This window comes from Gracilinanus agilis, chromosome 4, assembly GCF_016433145.1.
Source record: "Gracilinanus agilis isolate LMUSP501 chromosome 4, AgileGrace, whole genome shotgun sequence".
Taxonomy (NCBI): domain Eukaryota; kingdom Metazoa; phylum Chordata; class Mammalia; order Didelphimorphia; family Didelphidae; genus Gracilinanus; species Gracilinanus agilis.
Genome location: NC_058133.1, coordinates 97,676,910 through 97,700,260, shown reverse-complemented (window position 1 = coordinate 97,700,260; position 23,351 = coordinate 97,676,910). Strand labels below are relative to the sequence as shown.

At 36.6% G+C, this 23,351-nt stretch overlaps 1 protein-coding gene across 1 annotated transcript in view; it reads left to right on the top strand.

Annotated features, from left to right (window-relative positions):
* The first annotated feature begins 3,482 nt into the window (after positions 1-3,482).
* Positions 3,483-23,351, top strand: part of ASPM (assembly factor for spindle microtubules) — a 67,210-nt gene continuing 47,341 nt past the window's right edge. Inside the window, exons 1-4 of the mRNA XM_044672806.1 lie at positions 3,483-3,788; positions 13,200-13,343; positions 13,693-15,202; positions 19,225-19,329. Of these exons, the coding sequence (XP_044528741.1) occupies positions 3,483-3,788; positions 13,200-13,343; positions 13,693-15,202; positions 19,225-19,329 (2,065 nt within the window). The remainder of the gene's footprint in view (positions 3,789-13,199; positions 13,344-13,692; positions 15,203-19,224; positions 19,330-23,351) is intronic.

Here is a 23,351-nt window from a genome sequence, read left to right as displayed (position 1 = left end):
TGAAAATCTTCTGATTATACCACTAGTTGCAGAAATAGTCTTTGATAAAATACAACACTCATTCCTATTAAAAACTTTGGAAGACATAGGTATGAATAGATTCTTTCTTAAAAATGATAAGAATGATCTACCTAAAACCACTAAGAAGTATTTGTAACAAGGATAAACTAGACTTCCTAATAAGAGCAGGAGTGAAACAAGGATGCCCATTATCACCAATAGTATTCAATATTGTATCAGAAATACTAGCAATAGCAATAAGAGAAGAAAAAGTACTAAAACTCTGTCTTTTTACAAATGATATGATAGTACATGTGGAAAATCCTAGAGATTCAACTAAAAAGTTAGTTGAAACTATAATTTTAGCAAAAGTAGGGTACAAAATAAATCCAATAATTAATTGGCATTTCTATTTATCACTAACAAAATCTTGCAAGAATAAATTATGATACTCCATTTAAAATAACCATAGGCAGAATAAAATACCTGGGAATACACCTGCCAAAATAAACCAAGGAACTACATGAATATAGTTATAAAACACTTTTTACACAAAATCAGATTTAAATAACGGGAGGAATATTAATCGTTTATGGGTAGACAAAGCCAATAGAATTAAAATAAAAATCCTACTTAATCTTATTCAATGCCATCCCAATTAAATTGCCAAAAAATTTTTTTTTAACTAGAAAAAATGACAAAATTCATTTGGAAGAACAAAAAGTCAAGAATATCAAAGGAATTAGTGAAAAAAAAAAAGTAAAGGAAGTAGGTCTAATAGTCCCAGATGTTAAACTATGATAAAGCAATAATTATCAAAACTATTTAGTACTGGCTCAGAAATAGAAAAGTAGATCAGTGGAACAGAACAGACATTTAGCAAACAGTAAAAAGATTATGATAACCTTGTATTTGCAAAAGTAAAGATCCTAGTTTTTATGATAAGAATACTCCATTTGGTAAAAATTGTTGGGAAAACTGGAAAGCAGTCTGTGGAAACTATACTGTTTACCAAAATAAGATCAAAATAGATATATGATCTAGACACACGGGCAGATATCATAAACAAATTAGAAGAATAGGGCAAGTATTTCCCATCATAGTTATGGATAGGAGAAGAATTTATTAATAAACAAGATAGAAAACATTGTGAGATGTAAAATAGGTAATTTGTATTACATTAAATGGAAAAGTTTTGTACTAATAAAGCTAACATAACCAAGATAAGAAGGAAAGCAGAAAATTGGGGGGTGTGGAATATATAGACAGATTCTTGGAGAGAGGCCTCATATCTCAAATACAGAGTGAACTTTGTCAAATTTATAAGAATAGTAGTCATTCCCCAATTGATAAATGGTCAAGACATAGGAATAGTTTTTTTGATAAAGAAATCAGAGCTATATAAAATCATAGAAAAATGCTTGAAATCATTATTGATTAGAGAAGTGCTAATCGAAACAACTCAGATCTTCTGACACCTATCAGATTGGTTAAAATGATAAAAAGGAAAGATGACAAATGTTGGAGGGGATGTGGAAAAATGGGGATACTAGTAACATTGTTGGTGGAATTGTGTACTGATTCAACTATTTTGGAGAGTAATCTAGAATTATACCTAGAGAGTTATAAAACTGTATATGCTTTTAGATCCACTAATACTGATAGGTGTTTCCCAATGATATCAAGGAAAAATGGAAAAGAACCTATATGACCTAAAATATTTAAGCAGCTCTTTTTTATGGTGGCAAAGAACTAGAAATTAAGGCGTGGGGTGCCAATCAATTAGGGAATGGCTGAATAAGTTGTGACGTATTATTGTGATGCAATACTAAAACATGGAAAGATCTACATGAAATTATGAAAAGCTTAACGCCTAGAGTCAAGAGATCATTATGTACAACAACAGAAATAATGTTTAAAGAATAACTTGTGAATGTCCACTTCCAACAGAAAGAATTGATAAATAAAAACATGCAAGACATATATATATATATATATATATATATATATATATTGTGTGTGTGTGTGTGAATGATGCCTTCTCTAGTGAAAGAGGAAGATATCTGGGAATTTTAATGTAACCCACAAACAAATAAATAAATGACTTTTAAAAGTGTGGTCTGAGAACCTTTTCAGGAAAGAGAACAGCAAGGCAGAAGGGAAACATTTGGGAAAAGTTGCCAGCAGTCAAATTACTGAAGACCAGAGGATCCCTACTAGAGGGACATCTTATAACAATAAAGGATTTGGAAAAGATTTCAATCAATGCCTGTTTCTTCACTGAATATCAGGGGTTTCATACTGGAGAGAAACCCTGTGTAATGAATTTGGAAAAGACTTTTACACAAGCTCACATCATCACCAGGTCTCTCATACTGGAGAAAAATCTTAAATATTTAAGTTAGACAGCCTTCCCTTATTTCTCACTGTTTACTAGATAAGAGAGGGCACATACTGGTAAGAAGTCTTGAATATGCAAGTTATTTATGTGAGAAAGGTGTCAGAGAAGTATGTAATTGTGGGAAACAGTTTGGGTAGAAACAAGCTTTTTTCAACATTGGAGTAATTTTGCTGGACAGAAAACCTCTTTATATTTAAGTTGACCCAAATATATATTTTGGGGCAGTCGGATGGTGCATTGGAAAAGGTCTGAAGTCAGGAAAGGCTCATCTTCCTGAATCCAAATCGTGTTTCAGACACTAATTGTGTGACCCCGAGCAAGTCACTTAATCCTGTTTGCCTGAGTTTTCTCATTTGTGAAATTAGGCAGAGAAGGAAATGGAAAACCAATGCAGTATCTTTGCCAAGAAAACTCCAAATAGGGTCATAAATAGTCAGACATAATAGAAAACGTCTGAAGAGCAATTAGAATGTGGATGGGTTTGGGGTGGAGGTGGGCTTAGCAGAGTTGTACACAGTAAGTGCTTACTAAATGCTTCATTAGTCCATTTAGTCATAGAGAGAACAAATAGGAATGGAAAGTAAGGTTTTGCTCGTTAATATTACATAGGACCCGCCCCAGTAACTGCCATCCTACGGAAAATTCATTGTGGATTTCCTAGCCTAAGCCTAAGCCTTTCCATTCAGCTTTCCAGGGAGTGATAGCCTTCCTTTTGGCCAGGGGTGGTCAACTATCAAATTTAAAAAAGTCGCTGCAGCCCCATTGGTCGGCATCTCCAAGACTCCTGTCGCCATTGGTCAGATTGTCTCAGAGAGACGTTCCGTTCCTGGTTTCTGATTGGCGGCTGAGGGATTTTTTGAATTTGTCCGGAGAGGGAGTTGTTTTGAGGTTGTTGGGTGACTGGCGAATAACTCGTAACTCCTGTGAGCCAGAAGGGAGACCCTAGCAGAGATTAAGTTTTTCGAGCTCCCCTCTGCCCGTTCCGCTTTCGGGTGCGGAGCAGACGCAGGGGCCCTTCTGGGCCGCACTAGCTTCTTCCTTCTCGTCCGAAGCCTTCCTGGCGAAGGTCTCCTGGGAAGCCATGTCAGTGGGGCTGCAGGGGCCAGACGCCACCAAGAGCCGCTGGGCGCGGGGTCCCGGCCCGGGTCCTCCTCGTGGGCAGCAGACTTCTTGGGGCACGGAGGTCAGTGGCTCCCCGGTACTGCTGAGGCTCAGCCACTTCTCCAGACCTCCCTTCCTCTGCTTCGGCGATGTACGGGTTGGAGCCTCCCGGACCTTGCCCTTGATCCTGGACAACCCGAACGAGGAGGTGGTGGAGGTGAGAGTGGCCAGGCTACCGAAGGCGGACCAAGGCTTCAGCGTCTCCCCGCAGAGCTGTATTCTGCAGGTAAGGAAAGCCAGAGGGCAGGCATGTCGACGTAGGGCTCCTTTACCCCGACCAAGAATCCTTCCTCTCCGCGACTCCCCGCAACGCTACTCCTTGTCTCCTCGCACGTTTTTGCTGTGGGACATTCTAAGAATCCCCCCTCCTAAAGAGAAAGAAAACCAACGGGCAACTTGTTTAGAGTCCATTGTCTCTTTTAGGAAGTGATCCTGAGACTTTGTAATGAGACTCTTCCACGCATGCCCATCTTTGATTTCTGGGCTGATGCTCTGTTATCGGTTCCTAATTAATAAATTATTATTAATTAATTATCGTACATAATAATTAAATAATTAATTATTAGCAATTAATTATAAATCAATTGCGTCATTGATTTGAAGTACATTATCTGCTATCTAGCTGTTTTCAAATCTCAGCTAAAATCCCACCTTCAGGAAACAGCTCCCAGTCCACCTTAATGTCAGTGCCTTCTCTCTGAGATTTCCTCCCATCTACTTTGTAATATATCGTTTATAAACACAGTTGTACTCGCCCTCCATGCCCCCCATGTCCTCCACCCCACCCCCCAGTTTCCCCGTTCCCCCTACTCCGTTGGAATTGTGAGCTTCTTGGGGACAGAGCTTGTTTTTGCTTTTCTTTTTATCTCCACTGCTTATGAGGAGATGCTTGGCACATAGTAAGTGTTTAATAAATACATGTTTGTTGACTAATTGGCAAGCAAAGTATTAATGGGAATACAAAGGCAGAAACCACCTGTCCTTAACTCTCAAGAAGCTTTTCTTAATATTTAATAAGCAGAACAGAAGATAATTTAAAATAACTAGCGTTATTTATTATTACTATTAGTAATCTCAGCATTATTAATTAGTGCTGGTATTAAAACCTAATAAGAATAGTACTAAGGTTAGTATTAATAACTAAGGTTAGCTTATATACTTATCACACTGCGTAAATGAACATTTATACAAATATGGATTGCATAAGATAGTTAATAACTAATATTAGTAGCATTTAATTAGCACTATTAATTAGTACTAAATCGCTAATAATAGTAAAAGACCTTGGAAGGACTTTGCTGTAGGATGTGATTCATATGTACAGCCTTGAAGAAGGAAACCAAGAATTCTAGGAGGTTGAAACATGGACCATAGCCTGGGGAAAGTTATGAAAATAAAAGATAAAACTCAAGTAGGCTGTCTGTCTGAAATATAAAATATATGAAGTGATGAATTGTATTGTTTAGTTTGGCTGGAAACAGGTTATTAAGGCCATTCAGAGAAGTGAGTATTTTTACTGAAGATGTTTTAGTAGATAAGTGACATGATCAAACCCTATGTTTTTTGGAAGATGGCTTTGACAGCTATGAATGAATTGGAAAAGAGAATCTCAAAACTGGAAAATCAGTTAAGAGGCTATGACAGTAGAGTGATGAGGTGTAATAATCTTGTGAGTAAGAGAAGTGAGATATCAGTACTGTCCATAAATTCAATTGGATATGAGAGACAAGGGAGAGAAAGAGTAGATGACCCCAAGGTTATAAGCCTGGAACTCAAAGATTAGAGTTCCCCTAGTAGAAAAAGGAAATTCAGAAAAGGGGCAGATTTAGTAGGGAAGTTAATGAGTTCTGTTTTGGATATATGTTGAGGTTAGCATGCATAAGATATGTCTTGGAGTAGTTGTCCAGTAGTCATTTGGTGATGTGCATTAAAAGCCCAGAAGAGGTAAAGGTTGAGTATATAGATCTGGGAATCATCTAAATAAAGATGATAATTGAATCCACAGAAATTAATGAGATCATCAAGAGAGGAAGAAGAGAGCACAGAAGCCTAAGGTAGTATGATGATCCAGCAAGAGATACTGAAAAGGAAAAGTCAGACAGATACGAAAAGAACCATGAGATAGCTGTATTAGGAAAGCCAAGGTAGAGAGAATAGCATAATCCTAAAAGTTGGTGAAATCATTGAATTGTATTCCGGCTCCAAAATTCTATGATACTATTTATGATGTCAAAATATAAAAGAACTGGCGAAACAACGTGTTTTAATATGTATCTCATATTTTAAACCAAAGAAGTTGCTTTGAAAATTTTTTCTTTTTAGCACTTGTTTTTTCTCCAATTCCTACCCTATCTTGAGCTCAGTGTACCCTTGGGAGAGACAAAGTTATCCATGGCAAATATTGCTTAACTTTAAAAAACAAGACTCGTTGTACTTTTTATTTTAAGATGCATGGGCTAAATCTTAATTATATAGCACGACTTGGCCTAGTGTGCATCATTCTTTTTAAAACTTTGTTTTCAATTTATCTTCTGAAATGTACTCAACTTTCTTAAGTCCTTCAAGATTCAACATGTAATCAAAGAGTTTTAGAGCTGAGTTATGTTGATAAAATTATAATAGCTTACATTTATATTTCCCTTTAAGATTTACAAAGCACTTTATATCTTTTAATTTGTTCTTTGTGCCAATGTGAGATAAGCAGTGCAAGTGGTAAAGTAGAAGAAAGAATTTTGGATTTGGATTGTTTCAAGTCTTGCCCCCAGGACAAATCATATTTTATGTCTCTTGTCTCTAGTTTGTTCATTTGTGAAATCAGGGGGTTGGTTAGAATGGAGAACCTTTCCAGCTCAAAATCTGTGATTCTAGGTATTCTCCATATTTTATAGAAACAACTCAGGTAGATAGTTTGTCTTTCTATTCACATTTTACAGATCATAGCTCTAGAACTGGGAAAGACCCCAGAAGCCATCCTTTTCCAGTCCTTCCATATTTCAGATGAACCTAAAAAATAGCAAAGTTTATGTAAGTTCTTTGCACTAACACTACACAAATGTCAATTATTAAAAAGAAATGTTGATATTTGTCTCCCTAGATGAAGTGGGGACAGAGAACCAGAATTGGAGTTGGAAGGGGAGGGAATAAGCATTTATTTAGTATCTTTTATGTGTCAGGCACTCTGTTAAGCACTTTACAAATATTTTATTTGATATAATAATTTGTAAATAAGTATATATCAAATATATACTAACTAATTTGGGGATGGAGGCCTCTGGGGGGAAAAGGTTCTTATAGGAGATGGTAGTTGAATTTAGCTTTGAAAGGGACTTGGGGATTCCAGGAAGCAGAGATAAAGAGAGCATTTAAGATACAAATGACAACCCATGCAAGAGTATAGAGGCAGGAAACTGGAGTGTGTAAGGAGGAATAATCGTAGCATTAGCCTACAAAGATGGAATGGAGACAGATTATGAAGGGCTTAAATTCCCCAAAAAAGATGTTTGTATTTATTTAAGAGCAAGAGGGAGCCACTAAAATTTCTTGAGCAGTGAGTGTCATGGTCAGACCTGAACTTAGGAATGCCAGTATGATAGCTTTGTGGATGACTTGTTGAAGAGGGGTAAAGTTGGTTGAGAGGAGACTAGTTTAGGTACTGTTTCGGTAGATAGGCAAGTGGTCAATGAAAGCTTGAACTCCAGTGTTTATAATGTGAATAGAAAGAAAGGACTAGATGCAAGAGATACTGTGGAAGTAAATTTACTAAAATCCAGTAACTGCTTGGATTTGGTGATGGGGCGGGTTGAATTTAATGAGAATTAATATTATGAGTATGAGAACTAGTAACTAGTAACTCCTATGCTGTGAATATGGGGAAATAGTGGTGACTGACAGAAATAGAGAACTTAGGAGGAGGGTAATTTTAGGAGACAAAATAGTAAATTCATGTTTATACATGTTGAATTTGAGATACCTGAGACATTCAGCATCAATATGAAGATTTGGAAATGTTGGACTGGAGCTCAGGAGTGACATGTGCTAAGTAGATCTGAAGGTCTTCTCTGTGTAGCTCATAATTGAATGAATGGAATCTAATGAGATTACTAATAAGATATGAGTATAAGGAGAGTATAGAGAGGGAAAAGGGGAGGACCCAGGACAAGTACCTTGGCATACACACAGTTAATGGGTTGCAACTTGAATTGGGAATACCACAACAAAAGAGTTACAAAAACCTAAAAAGGACAAAGTATCCAAAAGGAGAGGATTATCATTAGTGCCATAATGCAGAAAGAAAGATGTCAAGAAGGATGAGGACTCAGAAAAGACCATTGGATTTAGCAATAGAGAGATTATTCTCTTTGAGAGAAAAGTTCTTAATTGAATGGTGAAGTCAGAAAACCCACAAGATGAAAAGTAAGTAGTAGGTGAGTAAATGGAAATAAGTTTAGACAGCTTTTTCTAGGAGTTTATCTGTGACAGAAGAGAAATTGGTAGATTTTTAAGGATCTGAGGGAATTTGAGTAGTTTAGTCAGTTAGGAAGCCAGTTAGTGGATAAGGAGAGGATGAAAATTAGAGAGATGATTGAAGAACAAGCTCCTGGAGATTGAATAAGATCATGGAAGCATTCAGCCTAGTACTGAATATACTCAGCTAGGAGAAAAGAGGGAGTGGGTTTCAAACAAAGGGAGGTGGGCAGTGGGCTGAGTTAGGGAGGGATCAGGGCATTTTACAGGTGGAGAGTTCTAGGAACAAGTGGGACAGAAAGTGCCAGGAAGATGGGGGCAAAAGGTTCTAGGAATAGGAGGCCTGGAATCCTTGGTACTTTTTGGTAGGGTCAACAATATAACCAAGAATGAGAAACTGAGTCCAAGGTAGAAGTTCTAATGTAGATGCTACCTTCCCTCTTCCCCAGGATCTTAATTGAGAATATGAAGAAAGAGATAGAGCTTGGGGTAGAATTCATTTATGTGTAAGATTTAAATTAACATGTAATAACCCCGAGTATTATATTTCATAAACTTAATAATCACTTGAAATAGAAAGAAAATAAACTAAAAGAAATAGAAGTTCAAACCTAATTATCCAACAAAAAGTAAATCCATTTAAGTTCTCCTGCCTCTCCAAAAAGCCTGCTTCAGCAGTCATGATTACAGGAAGAGAGCAGGGCTACACAAAACTTATATCCTCCCTATGTTAGCATGCAATGTGAGAAGGAACATGGAATGCTGGGAATTGGAGTTCTTGGGAGCAGTTTCTAATTACACAGATGATAGTTTTTTGTTCGTTTTAAGATGATAGAGATAGACTTATTTAGTGGGAGAATTCATTTTTTACATACTGTATTATTTTTATATCAGCGTCTTGGATTATAAAGGCTATATTAGGGAGAATCCTTCACTCTATAGACTTTTGCATTCTTCTTATCCTGAGGAATGTGCTCCTTTCATAGACTCAGTCTTATAGGAAAAGTTCAATAATAATAGTTTTCCTGTAGACTGAGGATCTGTTGGATCACCTCTGAATTAGCTATCACCAATTAAAGATATCTTGGGATGTTCAAGGGAGAGATTGAATAATGAACTTCCAAAAAACACATCTAGGCCAGGAATTTCCATTTGCTTTGTGATGGTCCCAGAGAGTCATTCGACCACAATCAGGATGTATTGACCTGGCAGGTTAAGTAATTTTTTAAAAATAAGAAAAACCAATCTCTAGAGATAATTTTAATCCCTATATTTAGGCAGCAGGAAAGGAACTACTTGAAAGGAAGAGAATGAAAATTAGAAAATGCCATATTTAGTGAGAGTGGAGGTAGTAAATTAGAGGGTCTAGAAATGGCAGTGAGGAGCAAGAATAGCTTCTTCCAGGGCCTGAGGGATCAAGAGCATGAGTGAAGGAGGCTACATACAAGACCGGAGGAACCAGGTGTTCATGAATTCAGGAAGCAGGACGGAATGTTAATCAGACTACATTCCATGGGCACAATGGGAGGAGGAAGAAGGTAGATGGGGTAGAGCTGACATGAATGGATATGGAGGAGCAGTGATAGCTGGGGAAGAAAGATTCTCTGTCTTTATAGCATCCAGCACAGAAAATGTATTCTTTCCCTCTTCGTTTCTGACACTTTGAAATCTTCGCTTTCTTCTAGGTGCAGCAGGTATCCAAAACTTTCCTTCTCCCTGCAGGTTGTTAGTGTTCTCTCCATTATCAAATTCTCTTGCTAATATATTACATTTTGTGTTCCTCTAAAAGAATATAAGATCTCAAAGGGCAGGGACTGTTTGATACAAAGAAGAAAATCAATTAACAAACATTTATTAACGATCTGTTACATGTCAAGTATTGAGCTTGTTGCTGAGAATAAAGAGACAAATATGGAACTATTTTTGTCCTTGGGGAGCATTTCTTGTTTGGGGAATATGATTCCCTGCTATCTCCTCTTACATTTATAAATATGTGAAATAGGCACTTAATTTCTGGATTTGGAATATTTGGCTTTGGAATTCCTAGGGAGTAAAACTTGCTTTAACAGTGTATAAATGGAATTAGCTCATCCTCATTCAGTTAGACTCTAGTCATCAGAAATAATGTCACCCCACCCAACTTAGAGGGGAGGGGAGATCAGTTACCCACACATGACAAGTAACAAATCAAGAACAAGGGACTACCCTTTTGGCAGTCCAAAACAGTGATGAGGCTGCCATTTGTCGACTTGAAAATTGAAGGTGGATGCAGGAAGTGACGAAAGATGCTATCTTTTAAATATGATGGTAACTTCCTATGGAGGCAGTTGGAGCTTTGAACTTGGTGTTGAAGGATCTCTGCTGAGACCTCAGGAGGCCACCATGTATCCTGAGCCGATCTGGGTATTTCATTTTTAAATACCTTCTTTACGGGGATTGTATTTTTATGAAATCCAAGATTTAATTTTTTGTTAGAGAAAAAAAAATTCTCAGGGAAAGAAGCTTGCTGATTCCTTAATCCAGAGAATGAATCGTTTGCAGAATGCCTGAAGAATCTACATTGCATAAAGAGATCCAGAATGAACTTTGGGGTACAATTGATTAAACTGATGGGGTTTGAATAGTTACTTTGAATGTACATTTTATGCCAATAGGGGACTGCCTCCAATTGGTTTCTTGTCAATGCACCTAGCAAAACATTGGTTTTGTTTTCTCTCTCTTCCATTCCTCTCTTATCTCTAACTGTTGTAGTTAGAAGACCTTTGTGGGTATAAGATGATTATGTAAAATGATCACTTGGGTTGACTAGGCACTCAATATGATCATCAGGAGGGGGGATTGTGTAAATAGAATTAGCTCATCCTCATTCATTGTTCGACTCTAGCCATCAGAAATAGTCACCTCACCCAACTTAGTGGGGAGGGGAGATTAGTTACCCATACGTGACAATAAATAACAAATCAAGAACAAGGGACTGCTCTTTTGGCAGTCCAAAACAGTGTTGAGGCTGCCATTTGTCCACTTGAAATGGAAGGTGGATGCAGGAAGTGACGAAAGCTGCTATCTTTTTAAGTATGATGGTAACTTTCTGTGGAGGCAGTTGGTGCTTTGAACTTAGTGTTGAAGGCTCTCTGCTGAGACCTCAGGTGGCTTCCCCTCCGAATTGTCACGTGGGTAAGTTAGGCTGACTTCCTTTCTTCTCCCTTGGCGTTTCTGGAGGCTCTACTCTCCAGGAGGCCTCTTGCCTCTCTAAATGTAAAAGGCCTTGTGGCTAGTAGCCTTGTTTAATTAACCTCTGTGCTCCTCTAAATTCTCATCAAGTCCGGGCCAGAGTCTCTCTCTATTTCCCTACCTTCAACCTTCCTAATTGTGAATAAACTTCCATAAAAGTCATCCTGACTTGGGTCTTTTAAATTTGGAATCGAGCTAATCAGATTCCTGGCGACCATACCTTAAATATCTAGTTTCCCCTCTTACAACAGCACAGACCTGCAATTGCTCAGGAACTTGTAGCCTTAGGGAGAATTTCCTGAGTTTATTAAAAGTTTAAGTGATTTGCCTAGTCACATAGCAAGTATGTGTCAGAAATAGGACTTTAGTATACCATAATAGCCTCTTCCACACAAGTTAAATGTGATTTTGGTAGTTGACTCTTGAGTTGAGCTTTGAAAAAAAGCTACATATTCCAAGAGGTGGAAGGGAAGGAGTACATTTTAGGCATGAAAGATGGCTCTTCTAATTCCATAGGTCATGTGTGTTTAAGATCATGCTAGGACTAGTTTGGCTGGACTGTGTAGTTGGGTAGGACTAGAAGAGGTAGATTGGGGCTGAGATGTGAAGGGTTTTAAATTCTAAAGAGAGGAGTATATAATAACATGTGAAGTCCTTGTTGGAAGGTGTTGTTTCATTTTTATCTTTGTATCCCCTGTATCTAGCACATAGTGGGCGCTTAATTTTAAAGGCAATAGAGAGCCACTGGACCATAAGCAAGAGGAATTGACATTGTCAGAACTATGCTTCAGGAATATTTCCAGCTCTGCACATAGTAGGCAATTAATAAATCTTTGAGTAAAGTTTATTAGTGAGAGGAAGATTGTCGAATTAGAGCTATTTCCTATTTCTCTTTACTTTTTGTTTAATGAATTTGAGTTAGGAAAAAGAGTAATTGTTATAAGCCTGAAAAAATAAGAAAAGGAGTTTATGAAAATTGTTATAATTGCTTTTGAATTAGATTGCAGCAACAATTTTTTTTAAAACCTTTATCTTCCATTTTGGAATCAATATTTTGTATTGGTTCCAAGGCAGAAGAGTGGTAAGGGCTAGGCAATGGGAGTTAAGTGACTTGCCCAGGGTCACACAGCTGGGAAGTATCTTGAGGCCAGATTTGAACCTAGGACCTTCCATCTCTAGGCCTGGCTCTCAATCCACTGAGCTGCCCAGCAATCCCCTGCAATAGTAATTTTAAGAGAGCTCTCGAGACCTTTATTAAAAGCACTGAGATGTATTTTAAGAGGTTTACCTGTTAAGTACAAAAGTTCTTCAAATTTTAGTCAGAATAGATGTCAATTAGTCAAATGAATGCTACAAACCCCATTCCCTCATAATTTATTTTAGATAAAGTTATTTAAGCTTGAGGCAGTAGGTCTTATTAGACATCAGGATAATTGAAACTACTGAAAGCTGCTAATAGAATTAGAAGATGGCAAACAGTTTTTTATAATCTAATTGGATAATTTTCTTTAACTTTTTCTCTTAATCACATGTACAATTTATAAAGCATCTCTAAAACAAATGCATGCAATTAATCTGGTTATTGCTTCCATCAGTTTTTTGTGTTTTTTACATTTTTAAACCCTTAACTTCTGTGTATTGGCTCCTAGGCGGAAGAGTGGTAAGGGTGGGTAATGAGGGTCAAGTGACTTGCCCAGGGTCACACAACTGGGAAGTGTCTGAGGCCGGATTTGAACCTACGACCTCCCTTCTCTAGGCCTGACTCTCAATCCACTGAGCTACCCAGCTGCCCCTCCATCAGTTTTAATACTTGACATCAATGAAAGTAATTGTTGCTTCTTTTATTACTTTAAAGTAAAGGGGAGATTGATAAAGAAATCAATATATTTAATTTTCAGTTTAGGTACAATATGTATTAATAGTGTTCTTTATCTTTTTGTAGCCTAAAGAAAGAATTTTTGTTTCTGTAACTTGGACACCATTCAATGAAGGCAGAATACGAGAGATGGTAACTTTTCTTGTGAATGATGTTCTGAAACATCAAGCAATATTATTAGGGAACGCAGAACAGCCAAAAAAGAAAAAGGTAATTATATTTTAAACTTTGAAAATAGTTTTTGTTTTGCTTTCAACTTAACTTTAAAAAAATTAATATATGAAAATAATTAGTAATTAATGATGTATACAAAAATACCTTTTTATATAATTCTCTGTATTCTGTTTATCATTATAATTATTTGTGTATGGCTTACTTCCCCATTATTTCCTCTTACCCCAATATATACACTAAGTTAATGTCTCCTTAAAGACTATCTAGTCTGTCATTAATATTTCCAAAAGCCCTTACTTAATATAATTAGGTACTTTATATATTAGTTCTTTATTAGACACTAACTTTCAACTATCAGCTAACCAATCTTCTGTTTACTTTTCAGAGAAGTCTTTGGGATACTCTTAAAAAGAAGGACATTTCATCTTCCTCAAGGCTTTCTAAAAGGCGTTCAAATATTAAAAATGTTAATAATGCCTTTCATGTTCCTCAGAAGAGTGACAAATTAAGAAGCCCACTACAAGCCTGCGAAAATTTGGTTGCATTGGAAGATTGTCCCCTCATGGGAAGTAATTCTTTAAATACAGAAGACAATCAATTGCCTGTATCACCCATTAGTCCTGTTTTTAAAAAAAGCCCCAATGATATTGGCACTCCACTTTCTGTCCGTCGATCAACCACCTATACCCTTCTTCATGCACCGGAAAACAGAGAATTACTGAAGGAAGCACAAGATGCTAGCCTTTTGAAAGGTTTTCATTTGGTTGAAGAAGTAATTAGTAAAAATATGTACAACACTGTTACTAAATCAGTACAAGAAAGCAATGCTAAGGATCATCTGGACTTCAGTAACATAAGATTACCTGTTTTTACTCCAGAACATTCTTCAACACTACACCTGCAAAATCAAAGAACTTTTTTAAGTCCAGATTCTTTTGTAAGTGATAACTATTTGGCTGATAAAGATCTAGAATCTATGCCAATTATTTCACCTGATCAGTTCATGAAAGGTGATTCGAAGGATACAAATTTTGAGTCACAAAAGATATATGAAATACACAAACCATTTTTTCAAAGGATAATTTTAAGCCCAGATTCCTTTGTGACTAATAGTTATGAGCTGAATGAAAGTCTAGAACCAGTATCTATTGATCCTATTCTCTCACCAGATCAGTTCATAAAAAATAATAAAACAGAGGTATGCACATCTCAGCAGTTTTCACAGTTATCTTTAGCAAATGAAAATTCTCCATTATCAGAGTCAACTCTTAATTGGAAGAACAATAAAATGTTACAGTTTGTGTCTGATGATCAAGCCTTTCCAAATGTTATTCCCAAAGAAACCAAACTAGTAGAAATTAAATTACATTACTCTGGCCCTTCAGATGAGAATCATTGTAAGGTTTCTACAGTTCAGAAAAATCCTTGTAATTTCAAGGAACAATATAAGAAGCGTCCAATACTTTCAGCTACTGTTACTAAAAGTAAGCCAAAGTACTCTGAAAGAAAGAGAACTGGAATGAATAACCCAAAATCTAGACGGTGTCTTAACACTGCAGTAACTGATTGTGAAAATACAGAAATGCTGCGTGCTTACCTTCCAAACATACGTCCAATTGTAAATGAATCAAAGAGTTGTAAAGATAAAGTAAATTCAGTTTCCTTTGGAAGTGCTTTTGGTGGCTATAAAAGAAAAAGTGAAGGAAATTTAGAAGATATAAATATAATGGACTTAGCTAATGAACACATGGAAGTAAGAGAAACCAAAAGAATCCATTTTTCTTGTGCAAAGTCCAAAGCACTGACTGTCATGAAAACAAAAAAATCAATTGTAAGATCACCAGCCTCAAAACATGTTAGTGTTCGTGAGAAACAAAACCGGAAGAAAAAAACTGGTGAGCTTAATTTATTCAATGGAAAACAAAAAACATACTCTTTTAATGTTGCCAAAGAAAATTCCTTTGAATTTTGATTTTAGATGTTTTAGTAAAATTTATTGCTAATTTCTAGATTATCTATATAAAGGGTATTACTATAATACACTGTTGTAAATTTTTTTTCTTCCCACATATATCTAATGAAACCACTTGTTCTTTGTCAGATCTTATTAACTTGAGTTAAAAACAATTTTTTTTGTTAAACTGTTAACTTATTAAAATACATTTTCTCTCTTCATTGAAGAAGTCCAAGCTACCTACATATTATTGAGCTAGAATTTTTTTACTTCCTCATTAATTCATAAATCTTTATTGGACATCTTTTTTTTTTTTTTTAATTTTTTATTTTAAACCCTTAACTTCTGTGTATTGACTTATAGGTGGAAGAGTGGTAAGGGTAGGCAATGGGGGTCAAGTGATTTGCCCAGGGTCACACAGCTGGGAAGTGGCTGAGGCCGGGTTTGAACCTAGGACCTCCCGTCTCTAGGCCTGGCTCTCAATCCACTGAGCTACCCAGCTGCCCCCTTTATTGGACATCTTTAATTTTTGAACCACTGTCCCAGATGCCTTACCTGACATTAAGAAATATAAGCTAGACTTAGATTTCTTAAGATCTTACTATATAATTGAAGACTTAAGACATATATGCCATTGTAGTTCAAGGCAATGTACGTTAAGTTCTATGAATGACATAAACAATATACAATAATTCAAAAGATCATTTTTATTTTATATGATTTGTAAAAGCTGCAAAGGATATAGAGATTAAACTGGGTCTTGGGGAAATGGGTGGAATTTGGATATGAGAAGTATGGGGGAAAACTTAAGAAAAGGTGTGGAGACACAAAAGCACCTTGGTTTCTTGTAGAGGAAAAGTGGAATTTAATGCTGGAAAGTTAGATAGAGGACTTATTATGGAAAGACTGGATTGGTAGACTTCGGAATTTACCCTGTAGACAACACTGAGAATTACTGAAGGTTTTTGAACAAGAAAGTGACATGAAAATAAGAAAAATCATATAAGTTTTTTCCTAAAAATTAAGTCATCTTTTTGGGAAGACAACATAGTCACTTGAATTGTAAAAGCAGATATTAGCCAATGACATTTTTTCCTGTGCATTAGACAGAGAGTAGTAATATCTAATGTTAGAATCAAAGTGTCTTCTAACTCTGGTTTCTGTAATCAAAGGAGTATTTAGGAAATTTTTCTAGTGCTGTTATTTGCAGAATGTTTTGAAAACAGCCGGAGGATCATAGATTTAGAATTAGAAGAAGGCAGCTACAATATTCTAAGACTAAGATATTGAGGAACTGAATTAGGGTAATGGCACTAAGAATGGAAATGAAAGGTCATCTACAAGGAATTTTTTGAAATAACCAGTAGGATGTATTAGTTGTAGGGAATGATGAAGGAATCAAAAGTCATGTTTAATGTTTCTGCTTGAGTGACTGGCAGGATAATAATACTATCAACTGTAGTTGGGAAATGAAGGTTATTTATGGAATTAGTCAATTAACAAGCATTTTTCAGATGCCTACTCTGTGCCAGGCTCTGAGTGAGTACTATAGATATAAAGGAAAATATGAAAGGAAAAATATGGACCTCACCAAGATCCTTGTAGAACTTTGAGATAGCTTCTAAAAATGCATTAAGTTTTTTATGTGTATGTAAAAAAAATATATTTTTTAAGTAAATGTCTTGGCTATTTATTTTAAGTGCTAGTGACCTCCCACATGTCCCTCTGATGGTGACCAAAAATTCTCTTTGAGCGTTAGATGATAACAGGCTATCCATAGGGAAAGTATGTAACAGGCTCTTGGAAATGTAGGACTGGAACTTAGAAGAGGAATGATAGCTGCACATTTAATCTTCAGTCTTGAACTCATTGCCATTATCATCTAGTTAGATATTTGACTTATCCATTATGTAAATATTTTACCTGTGGCATTTTGATCCCCTCCCCACTTTTGTTAGCCACTTTATTATATGTTTTTACAGCATCATTTTCTATTATAGACTACAAACAAAAATAGGGGGAAATTTATGTCATTTTCACTTCCTGGTATCTAAGCTAGTGATGTGTGTAAGTTGGCAATGATACATAAGTCAGGGACAAAAGTTTGTGACGATACATATTCCTCGTTATCATGGTTATCACCCTCAATTCCTAACCATCTTTAGTCAGGTAAGGGATAAATATCCATCTCTTCTCCTTTTTCTCATCTCCATCCTTAACCCCCACTCACTCATGCTTTTACTATATTTGGACCATATGGGGAAAAAAACTTCCCTTCATATGTACTTTCTTTCCATAATTCATCTGCCTCAACCATTACTGAGACCTAGCTTCCCTCTAATGGCTGCATCCTTTCCCAACACTTGGTATGCCTTCTTTTCCCCCATAGTCTCTTAAACTTGGGTCCTGAGAAAGAAGTCGAAATTTACCTTGACCTCCTACTGCCATTTCCAGGATCTTGTCATGATTAAATCATGACACTCCCTACTTCCTCAAGAGGTTCATCACCTGGCTCACTGTCTTTACAATCCTGGAACCTTTCTTGATGTTTTGCTTTACCTAAGCCCCATATCCAGTCATAAAATACAGCACTAGAGCTTAAAGGGACCTTAGAACCCATCTGATTGAACCTCCTCATTTTCCAGATGAAGAAAATGAGAGACTCACTGTCTTGACTGAAGTTATACAGGCATTAATCATGAGAGCTAGAATTTAAATGTATGTTTCTAGACTCAAGAGCAGGAGCTCTTTTCACCAAACCACACTGCTAATTCTTCTTCCACACTGTCTTGATTATTTTTCTTTGTTCAGCTCCTGATGACTGGTCAGCTAATTTGTGGAAATATCTTGCAGCTTCCAGTCTCCCTATAGTCTCTTCTCCACAGTAAAAAATCTTTTGATGTATAGCTCTGACCATCTCACTCCCCTGCTCAAAAGCTTCAAGGGCTCCTTATTGCCACTAGAACAAAATATTGATTGCTTATTCCATCATTCAAAGTTCTTTTCAGTCTATCTTCATCCTTTTTCAGGCTGATCCTATCACCACCAACCCTTTATGTTCCAGCCAAACTGACCTGTTTCTGCATCTTCCACCTCTGTACTCTTGCATAGGCTATACTTATGCTAGGATTGTTTTCCCTTCTTACCTTCCCCTTTATGGCAATGATTTGTAAACTTTTTTGGCCTATTGCCCTCCTTTCCAGAAAAAATATTACTGAGCCCCCTGGAAATTAATTTTTAAAAAAATTTTAATAGCAATTAATAGGAAAGATAAATGTACCTGTGGCCATCACCACCCCCTGAATCGCTGCAGCACCCACCAGGGGGCGGTAGCACCCACTTTGGGAATCACTGCCTTATGGGATCCCTAGCTTCCTTTTCCATGTACAGCTCAGGTGCTGTCTTCTCTGAAAGGCATTTAATGGTCACCCAGTTGTTTAGTCCTCTAATTCTCAGGAATTACTTTTTCTAGATTTCCCATATATTTATACGAAAAAGTTTAAAATAATGAGGTTGGACTAGATGACCTCAGAAAGTTCCTTTAATCTCTAAATCTATGGTCATAAGATTTTGTGGATTTTTACCTACTAAAATGTAAGCTTAAGAACAAGGGTCAGTTTGTTTTTGTCTTTGTGTCTCTGGAACTTAGCACAGAATCTAATACATAGTAGGTGCTCAGTAAATGTTTATAGAATTCAAGATTTGTGTATCTTTGGGATATTGTCGCCAGTAGTCCTTACCATTGTTATTACCATTTAGTAGTCATAGCAATAATAAGGTTTTTGTCTGAATCTACAAATGAGAAATTGAACTGGTAAGTATATGGAATTGTAATTTTTATGACATGTAATTTCAAATTTGCATGTTAATTGATTTTTTTAAAGTCTTAATTTTCTTACTAATCAAATATTTTGGAATTTCCTTTTTATTATAACATTAACTTTCATTTTAAATATGTTTTAGATTCACTGGCAAATAGTACTTCTGGTCCTGTCATTAACAGAATGAATAAGCCAGTTGTTCCTGTGGCACAGTCCCATTTGACTTTCATAAAACCATTAAAGACAGGTAATTTGATTCAAATCTTCTTGGGAGGTTTGGGAGTTTGGACCTTTTATTTCATCCATGTAGGAAAATTTAGAGAGATCAATCAATAGGCATTTATTTATTTATTTATTTATTTATTTTTAAAACCTTACTTTCTGTCTTAGAATCAATCCTATGTATTGGTTCCAAGGCAAACAAATGGTAAGGGCTAGGCAACTGGAACCCAGGACCTCCTGTCTTCAGGCTTACCTCTCTATCCACTGAACCATCTTCTTACTCTGAACATTTATTTATTAAATGCTTACCAAGCATAGCTCTACTCTGGAGATACAAAGGAAGGCAAAGACAATTTCAAGCTAAGGAGGAACTTACAATTAAATGGAGGAAAGACAACTTTCAAACAACCATATATATATAAGATAAATAAATACATTGTAAATGAAAGGCAATCTTGGAAGGAATGCACTATCAGGGTGACCAGGAATGGATTTATACAGAAGGAAGGATTTGAATTGAGTCTTAAAGGCCCAGGAGGAAGAGTGGAGAACAGAGAGCATTGTAAGAAGAAATGACAGCTAGTGAAAAGGCGTGAAGTGGGGAGATGTCCTAGAGAGCCAGTATTTCTGGAGTGATGGTGAATCTTTTAGAGATTGAGTGCCATATTCCACCCTCACCCCTTGCCTCAGACAGGGGAGGGAGGAAGCACTGAGGAATGGAAGGAAGTGGGCCATCTTTTGTTTTGATTTGCACAGGAACAGCTGATTTGAGTAGGCCTACATCAGATGATGTGATTCAGAGAGATTCAGGTATATTAGCTGGTATTTCAAAGTTGGGGGGTTTGTCCACCTCCTGACTGTTTGAGAGAAGTATAGGGAGCAAATTAAAACATTCCTTAGGCAATTCTAGCATCATAGCACCATCTTGAGAGCATGCTATTGTAGCTCTAAGTTTATACAAAAGGTCTCTCCTTAATAAATGTATAGGGGAGCTAGGCATTAGAAGGAAAAAATGTTCTATTGATAAAGGTACCACAGACACCATTTGAGGGGAACGTTTTAGGACTCTCAGAGGTGCCCTGGTTACTCCTACTACATTTAGAGAACCAATGGAATCAGAATCAGGTGTACTCATCAACACTGATATGAAGGCATCAGTATCCAAGAAGCAATCATAATACGTATTTCCAACTTTCAGGGTTACATGCGGTTCATTATTATTATGTGGGGGAGAATGGACTGGGATAACTGGTGTTAAGATATCAGTGTCTGGGAAATCAAAGGTTTCACTGTCTGATTCCAGAGTCCTTTCTCCCCTTTCAGATCATCATAAAGATCCTTGCCATTTCTCTGGGATTTCCACTCATGAGAATAGCGTGGACAAGCTCCATTTTGGATATATTGTTGTAAATTATCATTTACCTCATTTGGATTAGTATTTCTAAATATGCTTCTATTGTTATTATTTCTAAAGTTGTTATTCCTAGAGTTTCCATTATTTCTAAAATTTATCTTATTGAGTACCTGGTTCCAGTTTCTACAGTTTAACATTACATGACCCCTTTTTCCACAGAAGTAACACATTGGTGTTTGATTTGTGTATTCTTGCAAAGGAACTATGGCCACTGCTTGATTTGCTTTTTACTTTTAATTTCTCTCTTTAATGTCTCTACTAAGTCACTATTCTCCTTATCTTTCTTTTCATTAAATACATAAACTACTACTCTTCAATTCTTCCAGGTCCATACTAGCCCAATTCAGACAATTGGTCTTAAAATAATCTTTTGACCACTTTACAACTGTTTTTCACAAACTGTCTCCTTAGTTGTCTGACATCCCCTTCTCTGGCAAGATCCAGGTCTATATATCTATCTCCCAGTTCAATAAGTCTATCCATAAATTGGGACGGATTTTCATTGGGGTTTTGTTTAAGATTTTTGAATTTTATCCATTTACCAGATCTATCAGATCAAGCTCTCATTGCGGTTAATAATGCCTCTCTAGCCTGACATAGTCTTGTGTAATATCGCTCATTGTTGGGGTTTTATTTTGAGTCTTGCAGAGGCTCTCCTTCCCTGAGCCTGATTGAAAAGAGACATGATTTTATTTTTTTCTCTTTCTATAAAAAAAGCTTGGAGCAAATTTTCAATATCAATCCATCTGGGATCATATGTGTAAAAAATGCTCTCTTGCTTTTCAATAATCACAATAGGATCATCCTCAAAAGAAGGGATATTTTGCTGGCATCTCTCAATATCTTGGGGGGGATGAATGGTGTATGATGCCTTAGCAAAATTACATCTCCAGTCTTATTAAAGGTGGGTACTTCTTTTAAGGGGAATAGGCCTGTAATCATTTTCAGTTTCTGCCCCTTGGTTTTTTTGTGTTTGAGTTGCCATAGAGCAGGTAATGGGTGTAGGTGGGGAAATAGTTTGGGTAAAAGGAGTTTGGGCAGATTTAGAGATAGTTAGAACAGGATGAGGAGTTGAGGTGGTTTGAGTATGAGCAGCATTGCATGGAGCAGGACTGGACAGAGACTGAGTTGGCTCTAATGATGAGGGAGTGTTGAGAGATAAATCTTCTTACTCTGGGGGGATTTTTCCAGCCTTTCTCAATGCTTTTTATATAAGCCTTGAGATTCCCCCAAACTCTCCTCCAGCTTCTTCTCAAGGTCACTTGGGTTTTTTTTCAACGTGAGCTTTTAGTTCAGCTTTGAGATTGAACAGATTATCATTTTGGTTTTTTTTTCTGAAGAATAGGTAGAATGCCAGGCCTCCTATCACTATAAGTACAGTTAGGAACAGTAGTATATAAAGCCACTGTGTAATATTCTGTTGGATAATAGGCCATTTTAGATAGGCAAGAAACAGCATCACAACTTGAATTAGACTACTTACAATCATAGTTAATCTAATTGTTTATTTTGTTTGCAGTTCTACTTTCTGTTAGTAGATGGCCCTTTTTAACATAAAGGATAACAGAATTAACTGCTAGGAACTTGACTTAGGGATAGTTTCAGTAAAAAGTAAGGAAAATGGTCAGAAGGTTGTGGGTTCGAGGTCCTACCTGGCTTGCCAATTAAATGTAAGGGTTAAAATAAGAGTTTATTCAAAATAAGAGAACAGCTTTTAATAACTTGAGTTTTAATGAGTATATAGTAGAGTTATAAATTAATATTATCTCTTTAAGCCAGAGAAAAGAAAACTTCTAGCAGCTTTTAACAATTAATACTTTAGTTTAATTAAAATAGAGATAGTAAAAGAATATAATAAAATGAATATAGTAAAAGAGGGAAATATAGGAAAGAGATAAAGAAATTACCTAATGTCTATACTAGTTATCCTATAACTACCTATAACTACTATCTAAAACTGCCTTTAACAACCACCCCACAAAGTTCCAACCCAATCTAGTCCAATCAAAACCATCCCAATCAGTGTTTAATCCAACCCCAATTAGGTCTGTCAAAAAGACCAGCCACCTTTCAAAAAGTTCAAGGAAGGGGGGAAAAATTTAATAGCCCAGACCAAAAGCCAAAAACCCTCTCAGTAAGCTCAGGCCCACCTTTATATTCTAGCAAAAACATGCCAACCACCAATTAATCACTGTAAGGGGAAAAAGGGGATTTTGGGGTTGAATATATTAAATATTGGTCGCCAGGAGAAAAATCCCCAATTAAGGAATAACCTGAAGTCTTTTAACCTCAAGACTTTTATGGAAATTTATTTGCAATTTGATAAGAGGAAGAAGAAATAAGGAAATAAGAATCTTAACACAGTAGGTAAATTGCCAAGATCCCCTACTTAATCCAGGTAGATCTGATTAGCCCAAGCCAAGAGAGACCTGGAGGGGCAGGGGGAGGCGGGGAGCCCAGAGGTGAATGAAGCAAAAGTTTCAGTCACAGAGTCTCTATTAAAGGGAATTTCCTTAAGAGAAGTTCAGGAAGATTCAGTCTTTAAACTCACCGCATGGTATTCCAAAGAAGATATTAAGAACAGTGTTACCAAGGTCTCAGGGTCCCAGCCAGCACTCTTCCACAAACCAGAA